Genomic DNA, 25,499 nt, shown 5'->3' on the forward strand with positions numbered 1-25,499 from the left:
TGCGAGAGGAGTCGGTGGCGCGCAGTTCGAATACGCTGGGGGTAACCGGTCCAATCAACAGCTTGACTCAGCGGAGTAATATCCAATTAGTCTCGAAAAGAAAATAACAAAAAAAAAAGAAATGCCAATCCCTTCGGATTTTTTCAGTAAAAATTCGGTCAATCCCAAATAATGCTAGAATCAATTGTTTAGTGGACTGTATTGACATAATTTTGTAATAATGCAAGGGCAATCGATTGCGTTAATCAGTCTCGGTTCGCTGCGAACAGCGGATCAAAAGTTACTGCAAATACATGAAATTTGCACAGGGCTTTTCAAGAGGTGGGGAAGAAAAATTGCAATTTCATAGCTAAAAACTTCCAGATACAGTCCAGTTTCAGTTTATCGAATATGCCTTGTAGTACGAATGTTCGGGTTTCAGTGTGCAGGAAATAGCCAAATAGTATTAACATGAAAGAGAAAAAGAAGTGCAAAAAAGTGATGGGTTATTACATAAGAAATTTTATTATTATATAAGGAAAAAATAGATACATTATCTTAAGCAGAATATGAGAAATATTGTTTCAAGTAGCCATTAACGTAGTTTGTAAGTATCCATTATTCAAGTACCGACCTGCGTACAGTTACAACGCACCTTTGCAGGACATGATATATCATGCATCTATTGTATTTTTACTATTTTATGTAACCTGGATTAACTCGAATAAATAATCGAATTTCTCCGTATTTTCTTCCTAGTTTCTCTGCTGTCAGTCCTATGATGCTCTAAAGGCTATTTTTGCAATCCTTGGGATCTAATTTATAGTTCTAAAAGGGTGTATCGAATCAATTTAACTCGCTGTGAACAACGGATCACAACTCACAGCCAAAAAAACCTAAAATTTCTTAGAAATTTCTTCGTATATTCTCAGCTGTTGGTCCAACAACGCTTAAAAGTTTGTTGTTTTTTTGCGTACTCTGAGGTGCAATTAGCCTAGAAAGAGTCGTTTGAAGAGATTCTCAGACAAAAACGTTTTTGAACTCATGAATCACAAAAAAAGGAAGGCTTTTAATTTTTGCAGTCGAAAATTGCCCTATTCCAAATAAGATAGGATCAATTGTTTAATACACTGTTGCTGCGAGCAACGGATTAATAGATACAGCCGTAAAAACGAAAAATGTCTCCGTATTTTCTCCGCATAGACTTATATGCAACGGAATGATTGTAAAATTTGAGAGTAAGCAATTGGCGCAATATTATTATAGCATTGTCAAACAGCTGCTATTGTAGTTTTACAGTAAAGTTTATACATTTTTACTGCAGTTAGGCACGAAGAGTAACGACGTATTAAGAAGTAATTTTGAAGTGACGATATGAGCAGGTATAGCGAAAATGGCAGCCTACTAGCAAAGTTACTCGTAATGTGTAATAGTTATATAACGGATACCCTGCGCCCAAGTCGAACAGTTAACTGATTTAAATGATGAAATTCAGCCTGCTAACAGCATGGTGTAAGGTAACTAGTTGCGTTTTTGCGCATCCCCGCCGCTTACATGACGTTATTTTGAGCACTATTTTTAAAAGCTATAAAACAGCCGTTCATTTTTACGTTCGTACCGTATTTGACGGGGCCGGGAATAATATTGAAATGTTAAATAATCGGTTACAGAAGTTATGTTGTACTTTTTACGGGAGAAACGGAATTCTTGTCGTGATGCCATGTGGGGATTACGTGACATTACTACTGCGCATCTCCGTTTAGAGCACACCTTGTTTCCTTACACCGCGGCTAACAGCATGGCACAGATCATAACTCACGTCCGGAAAAATTCAGCCATACCACATCCGCGAGTATACGAAATACTCACGTAACATAAATACATAATATAATTCCCCGTCGCCACTTTTTTACGAACTATTATTACATTACAGGGGCAATTTAATGATTCGCGCATGTGTGTGCGGTATCTGTTCAACCGTAATTGGTTCGCCGTAATATGAAACAGGAACCTATAATAGTTCACGATTCATATGCATCCTCCACTACTTTGTAAGCACGTTAGGCAACTGCCAGTTATCCTTTATGCTATAATACAGCGCTCGCACCGCCCGTTCAACACGGGTATAAATGCTAGGCGCATCACGCGCCCAGCAGCAATACATACGGTTGTCATGTTTGCTAGCAGGACGTGTATCCCTGCGCTTGTTTCTTCGAGTCTTCTCATTTTTTCGTTAATTCTCGAGTAACAATCATATCAACGAGATCCAAAAATGGGTGGACTATCAAGCTGTGATAGGTGAGAAGTATATACCGGCCCGACTGGGTATCGGAACTATTACTGAAATTTGGTCCATTGTGCTGGAGGACTTTTTTCGTCGAAACCCGCTTTCGAATTGTTAAAAACAATGCTCATCACTTCTCTCATCCGTAGTGTAAATATTGCCACTAGATTTTTATATTTTCGTGTTTTCACCACATTAAGTGGTTAATTTGAATCGTTTTTTAACTGCATAATACCAAGCTCGTAAAATGAAATATCTGGTTATGAATGCATAATTACGTGGATTTCATTTTCTCTTCCGTTACAGCGAATTTCAAGATACAGTGGCCTTCACCATAAATGGCGTGCCGTATACAGGTTGGTAATTACGAAAGGAGTTCCTGCAAATCTAATAAATCACAGTCTTAACGCAAACGATTATCTGCACGTGAAGTATGGTAAAAATTATATATGATAAGCTTGCTATAATTGTACAAGGTGATTCTTTACAAATAGTAGAGACGGTTATGAAAGAACACGGGGTTCATTCTATCATTAGCAACTAAGTGATATTCTACGGAACGCAACATTTAAGCGGTTACATGGGTTTTGAAGAGCAAAGAAAAAAAAAAATATATACATATTTTCTCTAATTTTTAAAAATTTATTAAAAGAATTATTATATTCCAACTTTAAGCATATCAAAGAACAATATTGAAACAATATTTTATAAAATTTCTATCCAAAAATTTGAAAACCCAGCTGTTGAAAGCTGGTTTTCGGAGACCCCTTAGAAAAAATATACCTTGTGGCGGTCAGGATAACTTATGATGCTTTTGCGTGAAATCAAAAAAGCAAATATTTTCTGTTAGTAAACGGAGAGAAAAATCTGAGAAAAATTACCCTGCTGTTATAATCGTGATGTAAAAGACACCTAATGCAGTTTTTACCGTGCTGAATCAGAAAAATGCGTCTTCACTTTTTAAATTTTGTGCTGCCGAAATACATAGTTTCTAAGCGAGGTAGTAATTTTTTTCATAAAAACCTATAATTTTTTTAACATGCATCAATAAAAACTGCATAGGCGTCTTTTACATCACGATTAGTAACAGCAGGGTAATTTTTCTCAGATTTTTCTCTCCGTGTAGATGAGTAGGGCAGAGCGGGGTCTGTTGAGCCGCGGGGTCTAGTGCTCCACCTATAGTATTATGCACACGGTGTGTGATATCTACGGGTGGGTGGTATAAGACGAAGCAGGGGGTTGAGGGACCCGCGCCACTGTTGCATTAGTCGCCGGCCGGCATTTGTTTTGGGTAGGAGCACGTGATGTTGGAAGTTTAGTGCTAAAAGTAAAAAAACATCGTGCCACTGAAATTTGGTTTAAAAACTACGAATATTATCATACGGTCATCAAGTAAGTATATTGTGATTTTAACATGATTACTGTTAATGTTTTAAGTTTCATAAATAAATTATTTTCAATAAATTTTTAGTTATTTAACATATTAAATGAAATTCGGGGAAGGGGTCATTTGAGACACAACAATTGGGGTCGAATGAGCCATGTTTAGTCATGTTCAAATGACTTCTAATATTTAGTCACGTTAAGAAAAATGATAAAAAGTTTAATAAGAAAAAGAAAAAAAATGTAAAGAAAACAAAACTTCCGTCAGACACCAAAGAGGATGATTATTTTTGTCTAGTGTGCGCTGAGTCCTATTCAATCAGTCTCCCAGGAGAAGAGTGGGTTCAATGCACTAGTTGCCGAGATTGGGCTCATGATAAGTGCACTTCTGGTGTCAGTGCATTTTATGTTTGCATGAACTGTGACAGTAACTAAACTATTTAAGTGTTTTTTTTTTCAATACGAAATTTATTTAAGTTTGTTTTTGTTTCTATGTTTCATATATTTTAATATGACAAGTTAGTATAACCCAATGGCTCTAGTGACCCCGTTGGATGGTTCAAAAGACCCGGCCTGTGGGGTCTTATGAGCCATATGACTGTTTTCATTATAAGGTAAATTTAGTATAGTAAACAACGGATTTGTTAAAGTTTTTTGATCTCAATATGTAGTCCAATACATAAACGACTGATTTAAAATTAACTCTTTTGTTATTATTTCTTTGAATGCACCTTACACTGATTTGAACAAAATGCGGATCAAGTGACCCCGCCTGCCCTACCTACAGCTTGTGATGAAACGAAGGTTTCAACAAAAAATTGAAATTATAATTTTTGTTATAGTCTTATACGGAACTTGTACGATTTTAGGGAAAAATTTAGACCATGTATTGTCTTGCAAAGCAAATTTTGATGAAAGAAAAAAGGATCCTTCGTTCAATTATGAGTTATACTCACGTGCTAACAGAAAGTATTTGCGTTTTTGATTTCATGTGAAGCTATCATGACTTATCCTGACCACTGTGCGGATAATTTTTTCTAAGGGATCTTCGAAAACCAATACTCAACGGCCAAAATTTCATATTTTTTAATAAAAATTTTATAAAATATTGTTTTTTTATATTTTATTAAAATGTGTCATTTATTACATTAAAAAAAAATTAGAGAAGATATACTTTTTTTGGCCTTTAAAACCTATGTAACCCCTTAATTAAGCATAAGCAAATAATACATTTTTTGCAAGTACAACGTAAAATTATGTGTATAATACTGCTGTATAATACACCGAATTAACGAACTGCATCCCTTAGTTGACGAAAGTACACCATCTGGCACATCATTGAACGTATACCTTCGCGAGCATGCAAACCTCCGGGGCACTAAAGCTATGTGCCTCGAGGGTGGGTGCGGAGTATGCATTGTGGCCGTGAATATTGGCGGCAATACAATGGCAGTCAACTCCTGTCTGGTTCCCATTCTAATCTGTCATGGGTGAGTGTAAAACTATACTAGAATGCCAAAAATATTTATTATTCTATCCGTTATAGTTGCAACTTTGTACATGTGGTTCTTGATAATCATATGAATATTATATGTGCAGCATAGTGTAGATCAAGGTATAATTATCCAATATCTTCAGCTTTTTGTTCTTGAATGGTAGGTGGGAAATTACGACGATAGAAGGCGTAGGCAACCGCGGCTCGGGGTACCACCCGGTGCAAGCAAGATTGGCCCAATTTAATGGTTCGCAATGTGGTTATTGCTCACCTGGGATGGTTATGAATATGTACAGGTAATGATGATTTACACGCTGTCACGCAGATATTATCGGCTTACGTTCAACGTGGCCGTCAAGAGGGACATTTTATGAACAATATGTGTCGGTTCCAATTGTTCTAGCTTGTCGCGGGAAAAAAAACAGCCGACAATGAAGGATGTTGAAAACTCGTTTGGAGGTAACATATGTAGGTGCACTGGGTACAGACCGATTCTAGATGCTTTTAAGTCACTCGCGTCAGACGCTAATTTGGAATTAACACAGAAGGTTCGAGACATTGAGGTGAAATACGATTTGAGTTCAAAGATACAAAAATTACCACAAGTCACTTTGAAATTCCGAATTTTATGAAGGATGAAAATATGTTTGTAGGAGTTGTGTGACATAAAGGTTTGTTCAAAAACCGAGCAAAGCTGCAGCGGTTCGTGCGCAACGATACAAAAGAGCAAAGGCATCGGGTTTCGGCACATAATATTTGACAATGCTGAGTTCTACAAAGTTCCTACCGTAGACGGGTTGTTTTCGATTTTTGAGAAATATCCTGACGCAAGCTACGTTCTTCACGGTGGCAATACAGCTCATGGTGATGATACAGCAAACAACTGCCGTTAATATTATTCCCAGGTACAAGTATAATCGCAGTTTTTGTATTTTTAGGAGTATACAGGAGTAAGAAGTCTCAGCTTTACATCGATGTGAATGATATACCTGATTTGCACCGGGTCGAGTTAACCAAGATCGGTTTGGCATTTGGCGCTAACTTAACACTGACGAAAGCCATGCAGAGTTTTAAGAAATATTCAACCTACAAGGGATTCAAATATTTGAATCTGTTAGCGGATCATATCGATCTGATCGCTAGTGTCCCCGTACGCAACGTAAGCTATGTCATACTACTGTCGAGGATAGAGGTATATGTTTAATGGTTTGCATTTGATTTGCAAATTGGAGAAAAATTTCAGATAGGCACTTTGGCTGGTAACTTGATGATAAAACATCAGCACCATGAATTCCCATCCGATATTTTTCTGATCCTCGAAACCGTTGGTGTTCAACTCCACATCCGTAAGAATTTTGACAATTTTGTGACGTTACACTACATTAATCGTGTTGACTGCATTACACGTAGAAATCTTGGATAACAATTGATAATTTTCAGTTGAAAATCCTACAGACAAGCTGAGTGTGAATCTTATACAGTTTCTTGAAATGGATATGAGACATAAACTTATATACAGCATTATTTTACCGCCCCTCGAAAGCGAGTACGAATTCAGATCCTTCAAGGTATACTAATTGTAAATCTATTTACTGTTTAACGGCTGTAAATGCCATGCAATTACTATGCATTGTATACCTCCAGTTGTGAAACTCAGCTATTCTTATTGTTCGACGTGATTCGTACGTCATCAAATTCTTTTTAACTTGGAACAGATAATGCCTAGAGCGCAGAACGCGCATGCGCACGTTAACGCTGGATTTCTTTTCAAACTTGACGAAGGTGGGAAGGTTTTAGAAATGCCAAACATTATCATCGGTGGAATCAGAAATGATTTTGTGAGTATCTTCGGTGCATCCAAACGAGCCCCCAACTGAAATGTTGTAAATAATTACAGCTTCACGCGCGCAAAACAGAAGAATATTTGAAGGGTAAAAACTTGTTGACCAACGATGTCTTCCAGAGGGCGATCCAAGTTTTGCACAACGAACTCAACCCAGATCACATACTTCCCGATTATTCTTCCGAATTTCGGAAAATATTGGCTGAAGGTTTATTCTACAAAGTAAGTTGTACTGGAACAATTATGTTGTATTGTTAGGAGTCGCGGACGTATTAAACAATCGTGATGACAGATAATCGTTCCCGGGTTTCAGTATGTTTTAAGCATAAACCCGAACAATATTGACCCAAGACTGCGAAGCGGGGGAATGATTTTAGAACGAGGGTTATCAACGGGCAAGCAGGATTTTGATACGGATAGAAATATATGGCCCCTGAATAAGCCACTGCCGAAACTTGAGGCCATATACCAAACATCAGGCGAGGCTCACTATATTAACGACATCAAGACAATGCCAGACGAAGTACATTGTGCCTTTGTACTGACTGACGTTGCGAATGGGTACATCGAGCACGTCGACACAACGGAGGTTATGGTAGGAATGATATTATTGTGTTTCGATTGTCTTGCCCTTGACTATTGTATTTTTTACCCTCTCGTGACACGCGCGACGTCCATAAGATCAGAGCGGTAATCTGCATATACGTAATTTCAGAAAATGAAAGGTGTTATTGCCTTTTATGACGTATCGGATGTGCCGGGAAAAAACGTATTCATACCAAAAGAAGCAGAGATATTTTATCTGCCCTTCAATGAACCCGTAAGCTGCCATATATATATTTGTAGATTATTCTATTGCTTACTATATGGAGTAGCTGCGAGTTTGTATCAAAAAACGTACTAACAATTTCCCAAGACGCGAATTGTTCAAGTATCTGCAAGTATGATTTCAATTTCAAAACTTACTGGCACTTTTTCACGACAATCAGATCTTGGAAACTTTCCAAACATTAATTAACAAATTCACAATATTGACTTCACTTCAAGGCTAGCAAATTTTTAATTAAACCGTGCAGGTACTTTCTGCCTCTGCGAAAATAAATTTTACATCACTGATTTTTTGAGACCGAAATATTTACTGTCGAAAAAAACTTGCACAAGTTTTTTATTGTAAATACCTCCGTAAGCTATTCGCCATGAGGAAAATTCTTTCGTCCAAAAATCAAACTTAACCTTGACTTGACTGAGCTAGTCGATACGAATTATGTACGTCCAATACAAGATATGCAACTACAATATTGTTACTACGGCATTACTGACGTCCACTTTCTTTGAACGTACTCCAGTTGTTTGCGGATAAGGAAGTTCTGTACGCCGGTCAACCGCTTGGGATGATAGTTGCATCGAGTAACGCAATTGCTAACGAAGCCGTGAACAAAGTAAAAGTAATTTATACCGGGTCATTTGAAAAAAAGGCAATCATCTCCATCGAAGATGCAATTGCCTCGAAAGATGACAGCCGAATATCTACTCCGGTCGTTATACCAGCTGAAAGTAGAGGTATAGTACTGGGGAAATCCCATCTAATTGCACCTGACCCGGCCGACTAGCACTGATAGTGAACTGACTGAACACGAACAAAGCGATACCACTAACCGGGTCTCAAAATGGATGCGTTCCGAAACTACCTGGCAACGTTAAAGACTCCCTAGAACAGATGCAGAGCTACTCATGAACTTGGAAGCGCAAAACAGATGAAAGACAGCACTGGGAGTTAATATCGGAACGCACCCAATGAAGAAATAAACCACGGTCTTCAATACAGGTCTGGAAACTCCAGTGGACGGGGTAAGTCGCTTATTGAAACTCGTTGGTAGCTCACTGGTCGCCACTAGGTTCGCTGCGATCTTCATATCTTCACCGGCGCGGGCAAGAACGGCCCGGGGGTTCGTATGTAAGATGGTGGTTCAGACAAGGACAGCACTAGTCGCCAAACGCGGTTTATACCAATATTGAGGTTATGTATATCACGATATTGTAACCGCAGCGACAACTAGTGGCCCCACTAGGACCGAAACTTGTCGTTGCTAAAGTACGCATATGATCGTATGCTCCCAGCATAGGAGTTGCCAGACCTGTATGTAAGACCGTGATACCGTTTTATGTATACATACGTACGCTTGTGTTAATTATGGTGTGCAGGAACTGACACTAAATACGTGATCAAGGGGGATTTCGTCTGCGGCGGACAATATCACTATACAATGGAGACTCAGACTTGTGTCTGTTTGCCCGTCGAAGATGGTATAGACGTATACACGTCGACACAAAATATTGACCTCAATCAAATTGCTATTGCGACATGCCTGGGTGTACCGCAAAACAGGTGAGCTGGTGCATGCAAGATTTCGTACCACGGATATCTTACATTCAACTTTCATCATTATATACTTATGTTGCACCCTCTTGGCCACGTGTTCGTCACGTATCCCTGTCGTTGGGGCGTCGTCAATGCCTGCGTTTGAAGTCAAATGGGATTAAATTGTTCCAAAGTTGACGCTAGAACACGTGGTCATGGGATCATACATGCAGGGTCATTCGTCGAATACTGGTCACGAGTGCGAATGAGGTAGCCGATGCTACCTGAAGCCCGGGCGACCTTTGTCTTAACATTGTTGCAGCAACAATGACCGCATGGTTAGGAAACTCAATGGTCGACATGTGGATCTTCCTCGAACCACGTGACAGCCGCGCCCACCAATCCCGGGACGCATTTACGATCTAGTATACCACGAATCTCGGGAAAGGCCCGTTTAAACGCCACCCGATTATACACCAATTGTGTTGTTGGACATCAAACATAATCGAAGGTGGACACATACCAATTCGACACAGATATTTATTGGACACAGTCCGATTGGATATCAAGTTTTATTCGACACAGCCCGATCGGACACCAGCGGTATTCTGGACACACCTTCAACAGACACCAAATATTGAATCAAAAACGGAACTTCTAAGACAAGAATCTTTCGTTTTCCGCATTCAGTCTGAAAATGGAATTTCAGCGTTACTTTTCCAGGTCTGACAATTTTGGTTTCAATTGACTATATTAAATATATTTATTCAATCTGTGGCGCTAGATGGATGGCCGCGCCCGCAGTCCCGCTTGTGTCAGCCGATCGGGCTGTGTAGAATCGATCTGCGTCAGCTGAATCTCGTGTCCAATACAGCTTTCGATAATTTTTGATGTACCGATAATGCTGATATCTAGGTAATCGAGTGGTGTCCAAACGGGGTTGACTTCGAATCTCTACTCATTTCCTCATTGACATATCGCTTGTGTTCAGAAAAGAATAAGGGTTCTTGTAGATTCACAGATTCACTTGTATTCCAAATCTGTATGAAAGCATGGATTTGAAAAATGTAACAATCCTTACCCCTAGCATCAACATACGCGTAAAGCGATTAGGCGGTGGCTACGGGGCTAAGATATCGCGTGCAGCCCAGGTAGCCTGCGCATGTGCCCTGGCTTGCCACAAATTGAACCGACCGGCCAGATTCGTGATGACACTCGAGAGTAACATGAGCTCGATTGGGAAACGATCTCCGTCGTATCACGAGTACGAGGTCGGCGTTGACATTAACGGGAAGATACAGTATCTAAACGTAAAACACTGGTCCAATTCCGGTGCAATTTTCAACGAATCTTCAAGTCCCGTAATAGCTTATCACTGTGGTAACTGTTACGACACAAGTACATGGACCCGCGAGGCATATGAGGTCAGAACCGACCTACCTACAAACACCTACTGCCGAGCGCCGGGTGCGTAGAATATAATTATAATTTGGCAGGAGTACTGTTCAAACACGCATGTATTTTCCGCATGACTAACATACTGCATCGTATTCTGTAGCCTCCACGGAGGGTATAGCCCTGGCTGAGAATGTAATGGAACATGTTGCTAGGGAGCTTGGTAAAGACCCCATGGATATTCGAAGTGTAAACATGAACCCGGCCGACAATTGCATTATGAACGAACTTATCGAGGACTTGAAAGTAACTGCCGACTATAACATGAGAAGGAAGGCCGTGGAGAGTTTCAATCGTGTACGTGTAGAAACGAAAGTTTATCCTCATTGAAGTTCAACTTTGGAAAGATTTGGGTTAGTTGTACATAATGCAGAGCGATTTTCTCTTCGCAGGAGAATCGATGGAAGAAAAAAGGTATTGCTATGGTACCTATGAAGTACCCGTTCACATTCTACGGACAATTTAATGTCCTGGTGTCTGTTTATGCTCGTGATGGAACAGTAGCAATTACTCACGGGGGTATCGAATGTGGTCAAGGAATCAATACAAAGGTACGCAGATAACTGACAGTGTGCATAACTTTACGAGTGATGTTATTTGCACGATGCACGATTTAAAACGAGGCGTATAACTTAAGTATACACGTGCGTGCTTGAGTGATCTTCATTTGGTATCGTATGCTTTAGGTTGCTCAAACGGCTGCCTATATTCTTGGCATTGATTTGGAGATGATTTCGATAAAGCCAACCACCAATCTGACATCACCTAATAATACTGTGACTGGAGGCAGCTGGACCAGCGATTCCTGTGCATACGTCAGTACTTTTGTCTTGTCAACACACCTACAACCCATACTCTTACACAGACGCGCGCACACACGCACAGAGCCACAGATACCTCTTTATCGATGGTACGTATTTTGGTGGGCCAGATAGTACGGACGTATTCTGCCGGGTAACCTGGAACGGACATATCTCAAAAGATGCTTCAAGCTCTGTATACACTTGCTGTAGCATCTTTTGAGATATGACTGTTCTATCTGGTCCGCCAAAATACGTTCTGTTTCCGTAGGACCTGTCGAATATGTGTACAGTCGGACCTCAACTCTCCTCCCTTATGGCAAGAGTGGGGGTAGATGGGATCTATGGAAGGGGTCTGAGGTAACGCCGAGATTGGTTCTCTGGGAACCTGGATTCTGTGGAATCCGATCCCAAGTTATCCATAGAATCGAGGTCCGGCTGTGTGTGGTCGGCTGACCATCTAGAGAAGGACAATGGACATACAGGGTGAGTCAATTGAAACGCCGAGAATGGGAGGCGCTTAGTTGATGAATTAGACCGTACCCCTCAGCCAATCTGGAGTGAGTCGATTGAAACTCCGAGAATGGGAGGAGCTTAGTTGTGTTGATATGGAAGTAAGGTTCGAAGTCTGCATGTAGATACTCACTGTGAATGAGAAACAATAATATGTGTCAATAAAGAATGAGAGCAGTTTGAACACTGTTTAATTTAATACAATTTACCAGCCATCATTATTAACACAACTCTTGTTGTCATATCGTGACTATATTTCTCATTATCACTGAATACCTGTATGTAAACTTCGAACCTTACTTTGATCAACACAACTGAGCTTCTCCCATTCTCGGAGTTTCAATTGACTCACACCGGATTGGCTGAGGGTTACGGCTTAATTCATCAACCAAGCTCCTCCCATTCTCGGCGTTTCAATTGAATCACCCTGTATAATGGATATCTGGTGCATGAAACGTGGCAAGGTATACATGCGTGGTTTTCGATCTATCCCTGAACGATTCTTTGAAATATATCGCTGTCATAACTATATTTTCCTAAATGCTTCCTTTGTACAAGTGTACATTGTGTCTAAAGCACATCTGTAATTGGACCTTTAATGATCTAATGTTCATTGACAGGCTACGATGATGGCGTGCAAAGAGCTAATCAAGAGGTTGGAACCAATTAAAACAGAATTGCAGGAACCAACGTGGAAAGATCTGGTGTTCGCGGCTCATCAGAAGGACGTTGATTTATGTGCACGGTACATGTAAGTAAGACGCTAGACGGTTCGACTGCATATTCAAGTTGTACATTAATCATGACCTATAATACATTCACTCGTTATTCGAAAATATACAATAATAAATGCACATTGCACATACATAAGACATGAACTGAGGGTACTTCAATGTACCAGGTTCGCCGCAACGAAGGATGACGTGAAACCTTACGCTATCTGGGGATGCGCTGTAGGTGAGGTAGAAGTGGATTTGCTTACTGGCCAGCACGTCGTAACCAGAGTTGACCTAATGGTTGACGCAGGCATCAGCATGAGTCCGGAGGTGGATATTGGACAAGCTGAAGGCGCTTTTATCATGGGTCTTGGATATTGGACCAGTGAGGATTTAATATACGACCCAGAGACAGGAGTTCTGACGAACAATAGAACTTGGGTATAACTTTTCGTTACATACATACGGGTGGTCCCTAATGTTGTTCTCACCCTACGAATTCATGCGCGAGGAGTTCAAACTAGGCGTAACAATGCTTTGCAGAATTATAAACCACCCGGAGCCAAGGATATACCTATTGATTTTCGCATCTCACTTCGCAGAAATGCTCCGAATCCACTTGGAGTTCTGAGGGCTAAAGGTATAGTGGTATTTTTGTCTTATTCGTGATACAAAGTAAGAAACGTAAGAATGGTATACAGCTCTATACCTAATTGGTTCTAGAACAGAATTCCTGTTTTTTCCGGCCTGTTTACCGGGTTCCTATGGGTTTGACAAACCTAATATCTTTGATCTTATATTGTTCTATCTAAAACCAATAACCAGCTGTAGCTGTAACCATGTGCAAAAATTAAATGCCAGAATGTTATCAAAATACGTTGATTATAAATCACGGCGAATATTATAACTTAGTTTTGTTTTTTGATTCATTTGCTTGCGAAATGAGACTGCTCGAACAATTATTCCGTAAATGCGAACTCGAATAGAAATCCCCGAATCTTGCATACCCGCTGTTATCATCTTTTGTGGTTGACTCAAGCTTGAGGGTTTTACATGAAAAGTGTACAGTAATGTTTGATTACATTTTTGAAAGTTCCTACCGGACTGATAAATCTCAATTTGTGAAAAGGATTGAAACGTTGTCACACCGTTGTAAAAGGTCGCATCACAAACCATATTACAGTCTTTAATACATATCCATATACTACCAACTACCGAACTTGGCATGCGGCGGAGACGTAAAATAATCTATTATATCAGCGGTCGCAGGCGTAGCGTTTATTTTTTAAGCTCTCACATTTCCACCCATACTTTCGACTAGCTAGTATCATTTACCTAAGAGCTATTAAAATATGCGAAAACGCGACATGAAAGTTAAGTGATTGACCTGCGGCTATTGTACATCCACAAATTTTGGATCCACAGCTACCGGTGAGCCGTCATTGTGTACGAGCTGCGTAATTATGTTTGCGATTCGTAACGCCATAAACGCTGCCAGGGCTGATGCTGGAAATACTGAGAAGTGGTACGATCTACGTAAGTACCTTTATCTATAAGTAGGTACCTCTATCTAAACAATTTGTAGCTGCTATAAACATCGTCAGTCGCCCGTAACCCCCCTCCTCTGCACCTCCCCCACTGCAACCAGATCTGGCGCTGGCAGCTAATCTCGTGCACTCAAGAGTTACTAATTTATATACATATTATGTTTCGTTCAGCTGCTCCGATAACAACCGAACGGATCCTGTTAAGCAGTTTGACCAACAAAGAGCAGATGGTTATTTAACGTTTAAAATTTAAATTAAAGACGGAACAATGATTATACAACCTTAGGAAACAAAAGCATTCAGTACCGCACAGATTATCATTACCCACGGTTTCAGTATTTTATCCGAGGAAGCTCAATCGTGAATCTATAAGCAATTAGCTATACTGTTAAATTTAGTATAACAGCATAAATCCACATATCATGCCTAGTATCTGTTTCATTATTATTTTCCCAAAGACAAAGTTAACACAGTAGAATTACATTATCTCATTGTTTTGTTTTTATGCGCAATAATGTAGACTACCAAGTAGATATAAACTGTACAAGTAATGTATAAAAATATACTCAACTTACTTATTTATACTTTGTAAAAATTATCACTCACTAACGTTTTTCAACTGGGACCGCGTATTGAGCGTTCATACACAGGCCGATATTCCCATTCAGCCATTATTGTAATTCCAGACTCTCTTCGTTACCTCTAAGTTTCTCCCATCGATTTATTTTTTCCAAAGGGTAGCAGATAACTGCTGAAATGAGCATCAGCGAGCCAGAAATGTAAAACGAAACGTCATAACTTCCAGTAATATTCATGAAGACACCTGCAATTCGATATACAGATGTAGACAAATTATCTTTGCTACAGCTTCTCACCTTCGAAAAGACTGCCCATTTATAAATCTGGATATTGGCACTTTTCTCTTACCAGAAAGAGGTGTACCAATAGCCGCAGCGACACCTTGAAATAATAGCGCCAACCCGAAGGCATTCGTTAATTTCTCCAACCCTATCAAATCGACAATCAAGATGGTCCTGAGTGCGGCAAATACAGCTAAAAAAGTAAATTGTATCAATCGTACATCTGGAAAAACCTTGATAATGATCAATGTATCTAGCCCTGATCTATACTTATAATACAATATTCATTATATCGGTATAATATGTATATTAAATTTTCATCGAGTTTAATTGGACTTTTATTCAAGTCTGTTTCAATGCTGGTTTCACTGCAATGGATCAACAACCAGACGAAGCATACAAAATGTGAAAGTATATAAATTGACGACTATCAGAATTATATCATCATAGTGTGACCGGCCTCGAATTGTGCGGGAGCTGAGTTTAATCGGTATCACACACCTGCACTGATAGCTCAACCTCAACATTTCGTATAAAGCGTAGGAAAGTAAACAGACTTGAATAACGAAGCTCTTAGTATTATTCAGTACCATGTGGTATCACTCACAAATACTGAAGCCGAAGACGGCTGCATAAATGAACTGATACTCCGTGCTAAAAGACAATCCGGACCCGATTGTGGCGATACCAGCAATACTGATGAACACGTTGTTTACGAGTAGAGCGTTGACACCTGGTAAGCTCGTGACAAGACCGCAGACAACACGCCCAATAGTGTTGGTTATACCAATAACGGACAATAGGAACGTGGCTGTTCCCTCGTCGATACCGGATATTATAGCTCTGTCTGGAATCGAATTAATATGAACCACCTTTCGTGCAATATCGATTATAAACAGCTATGCCGTAAAGCAATTGACGAGGTAAATAGATAGTAAGTCGGCCCGTGGTTGTAGGTTACCTGGGAGATACGTGAAAGGCGTATAGAATCCCATCATGGTTAAAGAGCCACTGAAGGCCAGAGTTAGGAATGAGGGACTTTTGAGAAGGCTAAAGTCCAGCATTGTCACCAATATACGTCGCACTCCTTCGGGGCACAAGTAGCAAGCTCCACTCTTCTCCTCGTCCACGTCTGCTTCTGTTGGGAGTCGCGTCACCGACATGTGATATCCAACCGAAGACGTCTGATTGAAACGAAATATCTTCGTTAAACTATCAACAATGACCGATAAAAGAACCGTACTGTTACAGGTACTATTTTTTACCTGTGACTTGTAGTGAGACAACCTCCTCAATGAACCACCGTAGAATATGTCATCCCTATAAAATGGTCTCTGTATGTTGTCTTTGCTAGCAGTGGCCGGTCTTGATTTGTAAAACTTTTGACTTGTGTCGGAATTGGATCTGTCTCGGCGAACGCACACTGTATGTCTTCGTTCATTCTGGATACAGTAAAATATTTTAAAATGATTCACGAGTACAAACGTATATCAAATCCCAACTACTACCGAGAGTCAAATTATTTACTGTCGGTACACGCCCATTGAGACGCTCCAAGTCACCGCTCAGCAAATTGTTTTCCTCCTCGACGGTTTTCAATTCTTGATCAGAAAGAATTTTCACATCTGGATATAGTACGGGTTCCGACAATCTGTCGAGACTACTGTGATTGGATTTCACTTGCTTTCCCATTCTGTGGCTCTCTTTGTGAAGTGAATGCAATGATCTGCAGCTATAACAGGATGCATGAGCAACAAATCTGAAGATATATGCATAATAGATGGCTGTCATCCATCGGGATTTTTGCTTACAATTAGTCGATTTTGCGCAGAATTAATTAACATATATCAGCTAAAGTGCATAATGGAAAGAGATATCTCCACACGGAACTTGTACCTCTAATAGACGTACCATGGACATCCGTGATGGATATGCAATACCTCTATTAGACATCCATTTAAACCAATTAATTAAATACCAAAATTATGTACATCAGAGCTTTATTGGAGACCTAAATGTCCGCTTGTTATACGTCTAATAGAACTGTACTAGATATTCAAATAGGTCTCCATTAGAAATTTCATGAATTTTGTGGAGAATAAATTTGGATCTCCAATGGACGTTCTTTCTATCATCTTTCTATCTTCTATCAGATCTTGATTGGAGATATCATGGATTTAATGGGTCAGAAATTATTACCTTTAGTCGACGTTATTTTTATGTCATCTACTCGAAAAGTCTAAGACCTATACAACACAGACTAGACACGTAAGGATAGCCGAATACGTAAATATTGGGTGGAATTCGAAGTAAAAGAAAAGTCAGAATTGCTGGTAGCTTGTATAATTTGGAGGTTTCTTTTATATTGAGAGAAGGGAACGACCATTCGCCGCCTGGTGACTGTCTATAGTATATCCACTTATGTGCATGGATATTCATAGACATCCAGTGGATATCCATCACTGGCTTTAATCTGACCGTAAATATAGGGAATTTCTACAAAGGTCTATTAGAGATCCACCGTGGATATGAACCACTCATAGGGTTGTGGATCATGTATATGGGCCTCTGATAAATAAGAGTGTTCCGTGTGGGTAGGACTGGGTGGGAGAATAATTTAGGACGCATATCAAGTGTAATCTGTACTGCAAAATATTATATCTCTTCTATTCAAAAAAGGTATGATGGATTGAAAATTATCCGCTTAATCCCTTTTAAATCTCTGTTCGTCTGTGTTTCAAAATATACGGTATAATTGTAGTATATCCTGTAGTTGCGAAAGTTTGGAAAATGAGATTTCATTACTTTACGATATTAGGGCTGCTACCAAGCAACTGTGTGGCGGTCGCAAATTCAGTATTGTTGTTTGTACCAAGGAGTCGGCGTCCGGATGGCTGTGTCGTGTAGAGGCAACCCGCAGAACCAGATTTCCTGGACAATGGCACCATCTCAATCTCGGTCTTCTCCTCAGTAGCTTTATAAACCTTCACGCAGGACGGTGCCAAGGGTCGAAGCAACGCTCCGAAAACCGCACAATTCAGCAGCATTCCTGCACCGTGACAACATCAAGTTAACATGCCTGTATGTGTTTATCTACGGTATATGCCAGTGCCGTAGGTATATACCTGGTATATACGGGGTCATTTATTGGTTGCTGAAGCCTGACCCTTAAGCAATTAGAGAGAGCTGCTTATACGAATTTCAGGTGAAATCGACTACGTTAGTCGCAATTGTATATAACGACAACCGATAAATAGCCCTGTATGTATTACATGTAAGGCCAGACGTGTATGCACGATAAGAAAAGTAGGTGTGTCCAGTAAATTGAAAATTAATACATAACAGACTGAATAAGTAGATGAGCAGACCCGCTTGAATGAGAAATGCTCCTCTCCAACCGTAGTGATTAATTAAGATTTTAGTGATTGGCGCTAGTATAAATGCACCAATTCCTGATCCGCAAACTGCTATGCCTGTTGCTAAAGCACGCCAACGTTCAAAATAAAATCCAGCTGATATCACGGCAGGGACGTAAATGAGACCAGCTCCTATCCCACCTGATGAAAATAATATCAGTAAAGAGTCGATCAGACATGTTATATGTAGAGGGAAGTTAAAAGAAAAGACAAGGTGCTAGATATTTTGCAACACTGAGTAAAATGGATAAATCGTAATTACCCAAAACACCGTATGAGATGCACAAAAGTTCAATCGACTGGCCGAAGAATGCCAGAATTAGAGCTGAACAACTTATGACACTGCCAAGCATCGCTACCAGCCTAAATCCGTACTTGTTAGCTAGCGCCGACACGAACGGGCCTGAAAAATACCATGCAAATTTATCACCAGACTCGACTGTTGTCCGATGCTTGATGATGTTAAAAATAGTTTGTACAAATCTTAGGCTTTACGGGCAACATATATTGTGCAACGAGTTGGCAAAAGGCAAGATTCTCAGCGAGTGCGGTTATCACACGCACTCAGAATCATCATTGCCCACGAGTTGCACATGATATTTTTCACGATAAAAATGTAAAATTAGGCGATTTTTGCCTCCTGCTGAAAATACACAAAATAGACGATCTGCCCACTAGTGGCAAAATATTCCTCCGCCAGTAGACAAAAACAGTTTTACACAACGCGAGTATGGTTTACGAGTTTTTCTATGCGTGTTTTCCGTACAAAAAGTACCCGTTTCTATGACGGTCGAGTGAATCTGCGCATGCGCATACGCGGTGTACCGTAAAGACCACTTTCAAGTCCTAGGAGTTAAAAGTGGTCTTTGTTGTACTTCGCCCATGCGCTGTGGCGAACAAATTTGACATTACGCGACCCTAACCCCAATCTCGCGTTTTCTGAAAAAACATGTAACACACTCTTGTTGTATAAAGAATCGTGTGCAACAAGGAGGTAACGGTTTTTTCACCTCGCGTGTTTGAAATATTCGTCTTCGGCTGACTTACGACTCATATCACAAACTTGGGCTCGGTCCGAAAAGATCGAGTTTGTCTCCTTGTTACACATTATACTACTTGCCCACAGTGGAGAAATAGCGCCCTTTGTTCATTTCCAGCTGGTGGCCAAAACCACCTGGTTTTACGTTTGAGTATGTGAAAAAATTATTTCCCGTAAGATACATACGCCCGGATTTCTCTTTCAACGTTGGTGGGAAATTTCCGAAACAAACTAACCAGTGATCAGGTAGAATCCACTCTGCAGAGAGCCCACAAGGGCGACTTGTGCCTTTGAAACGGATAATTCTTCGCAAATGTGAACTAGAAATACGCCGAAGCTAAAGATGATGCCATCCACAACCAAGTTACACATGAAAGAAGCTGCAACTATGACCCAACCCCAGCCACCATCCGGTGGAACGACCATCTGCACCTCGACTTCCTGATTAATTAAAATGAGATTCAGGAGAATAGTTAACACCACTTTGGTATAACTCAGGAGTTTCCAAAATGACAGCTCTTGTTTTTTCAGGTATTCTACTATATAAAAATCCTTTGTGACAACAATAAACTGCACTCTGTTCGCATCGTGTCAGTTTTTTCAAAACCACTGCTGCTTTGGTCAGAGCATTGAACTAGTATATTATATTTTATAAAAAGGCACTGCATATTTCCGGCACAGCAACTTCATGTTACCCGAACAGTTTCCAAGTCAAGTTGCCACTCTAAACCTAAAAACTTTGTTCTTACAATCGATGTGAATAAGATATCAAAACTTCCGTTGCTAAAAGATAGACATTATTGCACTGGCTTGAAGTGTTCTTTTTTATGCTAGCCGTAAGAATTTTCATAACATCAGAGAAAAAAAGTTACATTCATCAAAAAGATGTTCGTAAATAATTTTTTCGGTTACGGAGTACAGTGAAGCAATATACTCGATCAGCATACTCTTTAAATTTCTTTGAAGTGAAAACAACCAAACTCGAATGATAGAATCAATATTCACTCCTTAAGAGTGAACTTTTGGACTCCAAACGCTTGGAGTGAATAAAATTACTCTGAATTTCACTCGACTTGGAATTGCGCTGTTTCCACTATCGCTTAGTGGTTTTTCATGCCATTGGAGCGAATTCTCACTCCAAGAGATCGAGGGAGATGCTGCTGAAAGCTATCAGCTGTTTTTTATTTCAAACTCACTCTGTTATCTGCTATTACCGCAATGCGTTTCACCCAACTCTGACCTGGCAAGACCGAGCCCTCCCAAGATGGTTAAAAACATACTCAATCAACCCGATTTTTTCTGTACGAGTAAAATTCAACATTCCTCAACGCAAACACACCCAAGAAATCAGGCAAGTTTAAATGTTTACTTTATTTTCGTCACGAATAATTTGAATCTTACCTGAAAAATTTCTTGATCGTCATCCATTTCCCTTTCCGAACAACCCCCTTTGCTATGACGACGGCCGTAACTCCGACTTTCAGAAATGTCCTCCACCTCCATGCACTCATTCCTGGAGTGATCTTTGCAGGAAGTTTTCTTCATCGTATTATATCTGCATTAAATCGCACACAGTGTAGGTTAACGAACGTGTAGATCGTGAATCAACATTATGATATCAAAGAACCGATTTTTCACGTTATAGGTTTACAACACATTGCGATATAGAATTTTATAGCACTGCAACGAGGAAGAAATCGATTGATGCAACTAAATATGCATAGGCGGTCCTGGGTCACTAACAACAAGTATAAATGTATTTGTTGCTATTGCCCGTCAGTTCATATACGCTAACGAACGCATCAACGATTGGATCATCTTATGTCTATATACTAGTTGCGGTGACTAAATCCGGATTGATGGAATCCACTCCGATCCCGAAGGAATACTATACAACAGTCTTGCGGGTATCTCGGTTTCAACACGTGAACAAGTATTACCTCCGAGCCTATGACGATTGACTCTCACAGGTAATTCTTTATTGGATGCTGATTTTACAAAGCGCTCTGCCTTGGCCAATCTCAACTATTTTGGAAGTAAGTATAATACCTACTCTGCACAGAAACTGCAGTTACGTTTGGTGCAGATACGTATAATATTATAAAAATTTACACACTATTCTACATGCATAATGTGATCATATTGTTGTGAAATAATTTTGACATACTGGTTACAGCGAGGAATTATACCATATAGCTCAATGAATATTTTATTCTCTTCTCAATATCCCCCTCATGTCTTATATGCAATGAAAAATGTTGATTGTATTCTTTTGGTATCCCCTTCATGTTTGAGCAGTTTGCAAGAATATTTTACGGTGATTGGCCTGAAATATGATCGTCTTTAAGACCCTGGATGCCCCGTACATAAGCAACGGTTGAAGATGATCGAATAAATCACGTTGTCATTATTTAAAGTCTAAAGGTCAAATGATAAGAGATGCCTCCGAGCTTCAAGTTAAACGTTCACCCAGTTGACCTTAACATATAAATACGTAATTTAATTCGAATCGAGATTATTATTCAAAGTCTATTTCTATTCTCTCGTTGCAGCAACGTGGAATGTTATGCACGCACCACAAATGTTCATTAAATTACAAGTGTATGTATATCTATTTTAAAATACTCGCCTATACTTCGCAAATAATTCAACTGCTGAAGTAATATCGTTGTCGGCTGAGAAGATAAATGTACAGAAGTGTAAAGAAATCATGTACATGCATGAGATATAGGTTTCATAAAGCAGACTGAATCACGATGCATTTCAAGAATTTAATGTACAGAGAAACGTGTTTTTTCTTCAACAACCATATGACCTATAATAGTGCAGAAACTACAGAACTTTTTCACAATTCAATCAATGCCGCAAACTGCAGCTATCAGGGGACACTTGTACGCTTCAGTGAATTCGTGAAGGTAAACGCTGATGAAAAAATTCGAACTGCTAGAATTTCCAGGACGAAGCAATTGCAGCTGAACCGGTCAGCGAACATACGTTAGAATGTGACATTATATTGCACGTATGGGCTGTACATGGTTACGAGAAAAAGTAAGGAAGGCGATGATATCTTTTATTAATGCCGTCCAAATATCAAAAACATAAACAATGGCCGTATCAATGGTCAATATACTGCGTTATCGTTTTATCACTCTATTCGAAACAAAGACTCGCTGCGATACTGTAGCATATATTACAGGATGTTGGAATCAAACATGATACAAATGCACATTTATATCATCATGCACACATTCTACCATAATTTTCGATCGGACATTACAATATTCCATAACACCAGGTGTTATCCGTACAGCGTGTAGAGATCATACGAAACTCGTAATTGGAATACCTATGCAACTATGTGTGGCTCTAGGCAGTTGCATTCTTGACCCTAAATCACCGTTAAAATAATTCCACTAAAGAGACACACCTAGACGCATCAGCAAGTAGAGGCATGAGTAATGTACAATACATACATATCTGAAAATATATCGTACCTGATTTATACAAATCTAAGAAAGCACCTATTTTATACATGCAGTGCGTGCGTGTGTGTGTGTTGTATGGTGTAGTGTATTATATCATGCAGAAGGCTGAGGTGCGTCGTATTTTACTACGGGCAAACGTATCACCCTTCAAAAATGCAGTTTGCAGATTCACAGGATTCAAACTATATAACTTTACTCTGTTACCAGAAATTTCAACATACGTTATTAAAGTAGCCGAAAGCTATAAAGCAAAGACGACGATACGCTACATTAAAACGCATCTTCCATTTGTCGCATGAATTGAAAATCTTGTACATACGCGTATGGCCATAAATAAGAAAAATACATAGACATAATATTGAAACGGCTTGACACACGTATAAAGTACGCACGCGCGCGTGAGTGTGTGAGTACAAGTGTGATATAAAACCATTAGCAATCAGCAGTAGGTGTTAAATGATCGTAGCACAAAAACTCCACGCACCAATTCACACGCACGTCGTTTGGCTGCGAAATAAGAGAAATACTAAGGCTGTGCTCTCTTCCCGCGGGTTCATTTACCACTCACTGCTCGTGCAGCGGTTGTATCTACTATGCTGCTGTCTCCGGGGAGCTGATCCGCGGTGACTTAATTCCCTATTTCCGATAAGACAGAAAGTAATACTGCGACCACCACGGTTTGTTACCGAAAGTACGAACTGAAATTTGAAATTAAATTGTCAAAAATTTGCCGCAGTAATGCCCGCGGTGTAATGCGGTAAACGCATAATTTACAGACGTACATCTAAATGGGTCAACATTCTTTGTCATAAAAGCAAAATATTGATCCTTGCGCGACTCAATCTTCTCTTACGCTTTCCCGTGCAACTTTATCTACTGATGATCGTTCCAAAGATATATCGTATTATAAATTATACCAGTCGTGAATTTATAGTTTGAATTCCCGTTGACAGTTGCTTATCAATGCCCTGAAACGCAACCGTACACCTGGTCGTGAAAACTTCGAAGGATTTTAATTTGGATGTAATTTTTCGTCTCATTATAGTTTACAAGTAAAACTTTTAAAACCGTACGGATAATGTTAATATTTACTTTAAAAAAATGTGGTAAAGTCCGTTCGTTGTATGTACCTATAATCACCCAATGTCACATGTCATGATACGAATGATATTGAATGGCGCAGAGAGGAACGTCGGGGAGTTGGGCGATAAACACCATTTTGACCAATCGGTGGGCAGATTCAAAAGAACAAACTGCTTTATATCACCCTGACGCAAAATGAAAAGTATATACTATACTATAGGTATATAGAACACTACAAGCCTACATTATGATTGCTTTTCAGCAAGCTGTCAGAATCATTGACGCGCGACAACGGAGAGCGATATCATTCGATGTATCTACTTAGCTTGTCAGTATAACCTGGAAGGCATCCACTGTACATAGCTGTACATACTTAACAACATAATATAGTCGGTTATCATAATACGTCTGTGATATAACCCATGCTGCATGACATCTATTGTACCTACTACACCTACGCTTTCAGGGTGGCTAATTCTGGCAAAGATAGGGTATATGCGCTCCTATATAGGTATGTCAGTTACATGTTTAAACAGTATCAAGTATCCTATAGTTATCATAAATAGTAATGTCCTTTGACGGCTCCCACTTCTTCTGGCGTACTTAGAATTTACATGAATTGTGTAAATTGGGGGCAAACTCAGTGCAATACAATTCATAATTAATGTATTAGATTCTGACCGGACAGTGGCAGTGGAAAAACACTATAATAAACATATTATCATACACAACAATGATTCACGCCTCATTTGCAGACATGATTCAATATTATTGGGCACACATCAAGTACTGTGCAGTGTACAAAGAATAGAACAATGCGTAATAAAAATTCATATTTAATTCCAAATAAGCATTACCTAAAACATATCAACTTTGTACCATTGTGTATATACGTGTGTGTGTGTGCGCGCGCGCGCGCGCGTGTGTGTATATACCACTAATAATTGTGCTTGCTTGTTTCGACTGAAAAAATAATTATATATAAAATTTGTAATTTAATACTATTCACGGAAATTTCTATAATATATTGATTTATTATATATGTATCTGTAGTTCATAGATTCAAACATAACGGCCTAATATCATTTTTTTTTCACATGTTCTTCGTATTACCAAGCATAAAATGTTAATTATACGTATGTATTTTAAATTTCAAACAGTAGAGTTGTGTTTCTGCTATACACAATTATATTTTATAATACATTATTACACTACCTATGTATGTCAGAAATTTACAATTAT

The 25,499-nt window shown here is 39.4% G+C and overlaps 2 protein-coding genes across 18 annotated transcripts; one reads left to right on the plus strand and one right to left on the minus strand.

The window, feature by feature from the left end:
* The first annotated feature begins 2,108 nt into the window (after nt 1-2,108).
* LOC107217249 (xanthine dehydrogenase/oxidase) lies at nt 2,109-15,532 on the plus strand. 10 transcript variants are annotated; one of them, XM_046742243.1, is made up of 24 exons: nt 2,120-2,277; nt 2,570-2,619; nt 4,956-5,136; nt 5,306-5,437; nt 5,545-5,704; nt 5,795-6,005; nt 6,080-6,300; nt 6,385-6,487; nt 6,582-6,709; nt 6,857-6,979; nt 7,039-7,206; nt 7,277-7,579; nt 7,700-7,804; nt 8,331-8,544; nt 9,187-9,370; nt 10,431-10,810; nt 10,902-11,095; nt 11,191-11,349; nt 11,485-11,613; nt 12,732-12,862; nt 13,013-13,268; nt 13,371-13,467; nt 14,253-14,363; nt 15,111-15,532. In XM_046742243.1, the coding sequence occupies exons 1-24, from the start codon at nt 2,252-2,254 to the stop codon at nt 15,113-15,115; spliced, it is 3,771 nt and encodes a 1,256-aa protein (XP_046598199.1). In that variant the 5' UTR covers nt 2,120-2,251; the 3' UTR covers nt 15,116-15,532. The 10 variants fall into 10 exon arrangements, 9 of the variants coding, with proteins under 9 accessions (XP_046598204.1, XP_046598199.1, XP_046598197.1 ...); XM_046742241.1 differs by lacking the exon at nt 15,111-15,532 and adding an exon at nt 14,546-14,958 and having other exon boundaries at nt 2,121-2,277; XM_015654685.2 differs by lacking the exon at nt 15,111-15,532 and adding an exon at nt 14,546-14,958 and having other exon boundaries at nt 2,121-2,277; nt 7,298-7,579.
* LOC107217251 (monocarboxylate transporter 14) lies at nt 14,795-24,461 on the minus strand. Of its 8 annotated transcripts, none has more exons than XM_046742252.1 (13): nt 23,184-24,461; nt 22,319-22,364; nt 21,091-21,244; nt 19,926-20,130; nt 18,913-19,053; nt 18,582-18,791; nt 18,040-18,283; nt 16,762-16,966; nt 16,500-16,676; nt 16,196-16,418; nt 15,842-16,081; nt 15,302-15,427; nt 14,795-15,197 (listed from the first exon to the last, which is right to left on the minus strand). In XM_046742252.1, the coding sequence occupies exons 1-13, from the start codon at nt 23,221-23,223 to the stop codon at nt 15,046-15,048; spliced, it is 2,163 nt and encodes a 720-aa protein (XP_046598208.1). In that variant the 5' UTR covers nt 23,224-24,461; the 3' UTR covers nt 14,795-15,045. The 8 variants fall into 8 exon arrangements, with proteins under 8 accessions (XP_046598208.1, XP_046598210.1, XP_046598214.1 ...); XM_046742254.1 differs by having other exon boundaries at nt 23,036-24,460; XM_046742258.1 differs by having other exon boundaries at nt 23,659-24,457.
* Between the last annotated feature and the right edge of the window lie 1,038 nt (nt 24,462-25,499).

The sequence above is a fragment of the Neodiprion lecontei genome, chromosome 5 (genome assembly GCF_021901455.1).
Source record: "Neodiprion lecontei isolate iyNeoLeco1 chromosome 5, iyNeoLeco1.1, whole genome shotgun sequence".
Lineage (NCBI taxonomy): Eukaryota > Metazoa > Arthropoda > Insecta > Hymenoptera > Diprionidae > Neodiprion > Neodiprion lecontei.

Bases quoted from the DNA above. Each gene is read 5' to 3' on its own strand.
- LOC107217249 (XM_046742241.1), top strand. From the start codon at position 2,252: ATGGGTGGACTATCAAGCTGTGATAG. The intron at 6,488-6,581 runs GTAAGAATTTTG...GATAATTTTCAG, and splicing joins TGGTGTTCAACTCCACATCC to TTGAAAATCCTACAGACAAG. The intron at 11,614-12,731 runs GTCAGTACTTTT...GTTCATTGACAG, and splicing joins CCAGCGATTCCTGTGCATAC to GCTACGATGATGGCGTGCAA.
- LOC107217251 (XM_046742251.1), bottom strand. From the start codon at position 22,407: ATGTACATGATTTCTTTACACTTCTGTACATTTATCTTCTCAGCCGAC. The intron at 18,284-18,581 runs GTCTGTTATGTA...GTCACGGTGCAG, and splicing joins TCTGCTCATCTACTTATTCA to GAATGCTGCTGAATTGTGCG. The intron at 15,198-15,301 runs GTAAGAGAAAAG...ATCGAATTGCAG, and splicing joins TATTGGTACACCTCTTTCTG to GTGTCTTCATGAATATTACT.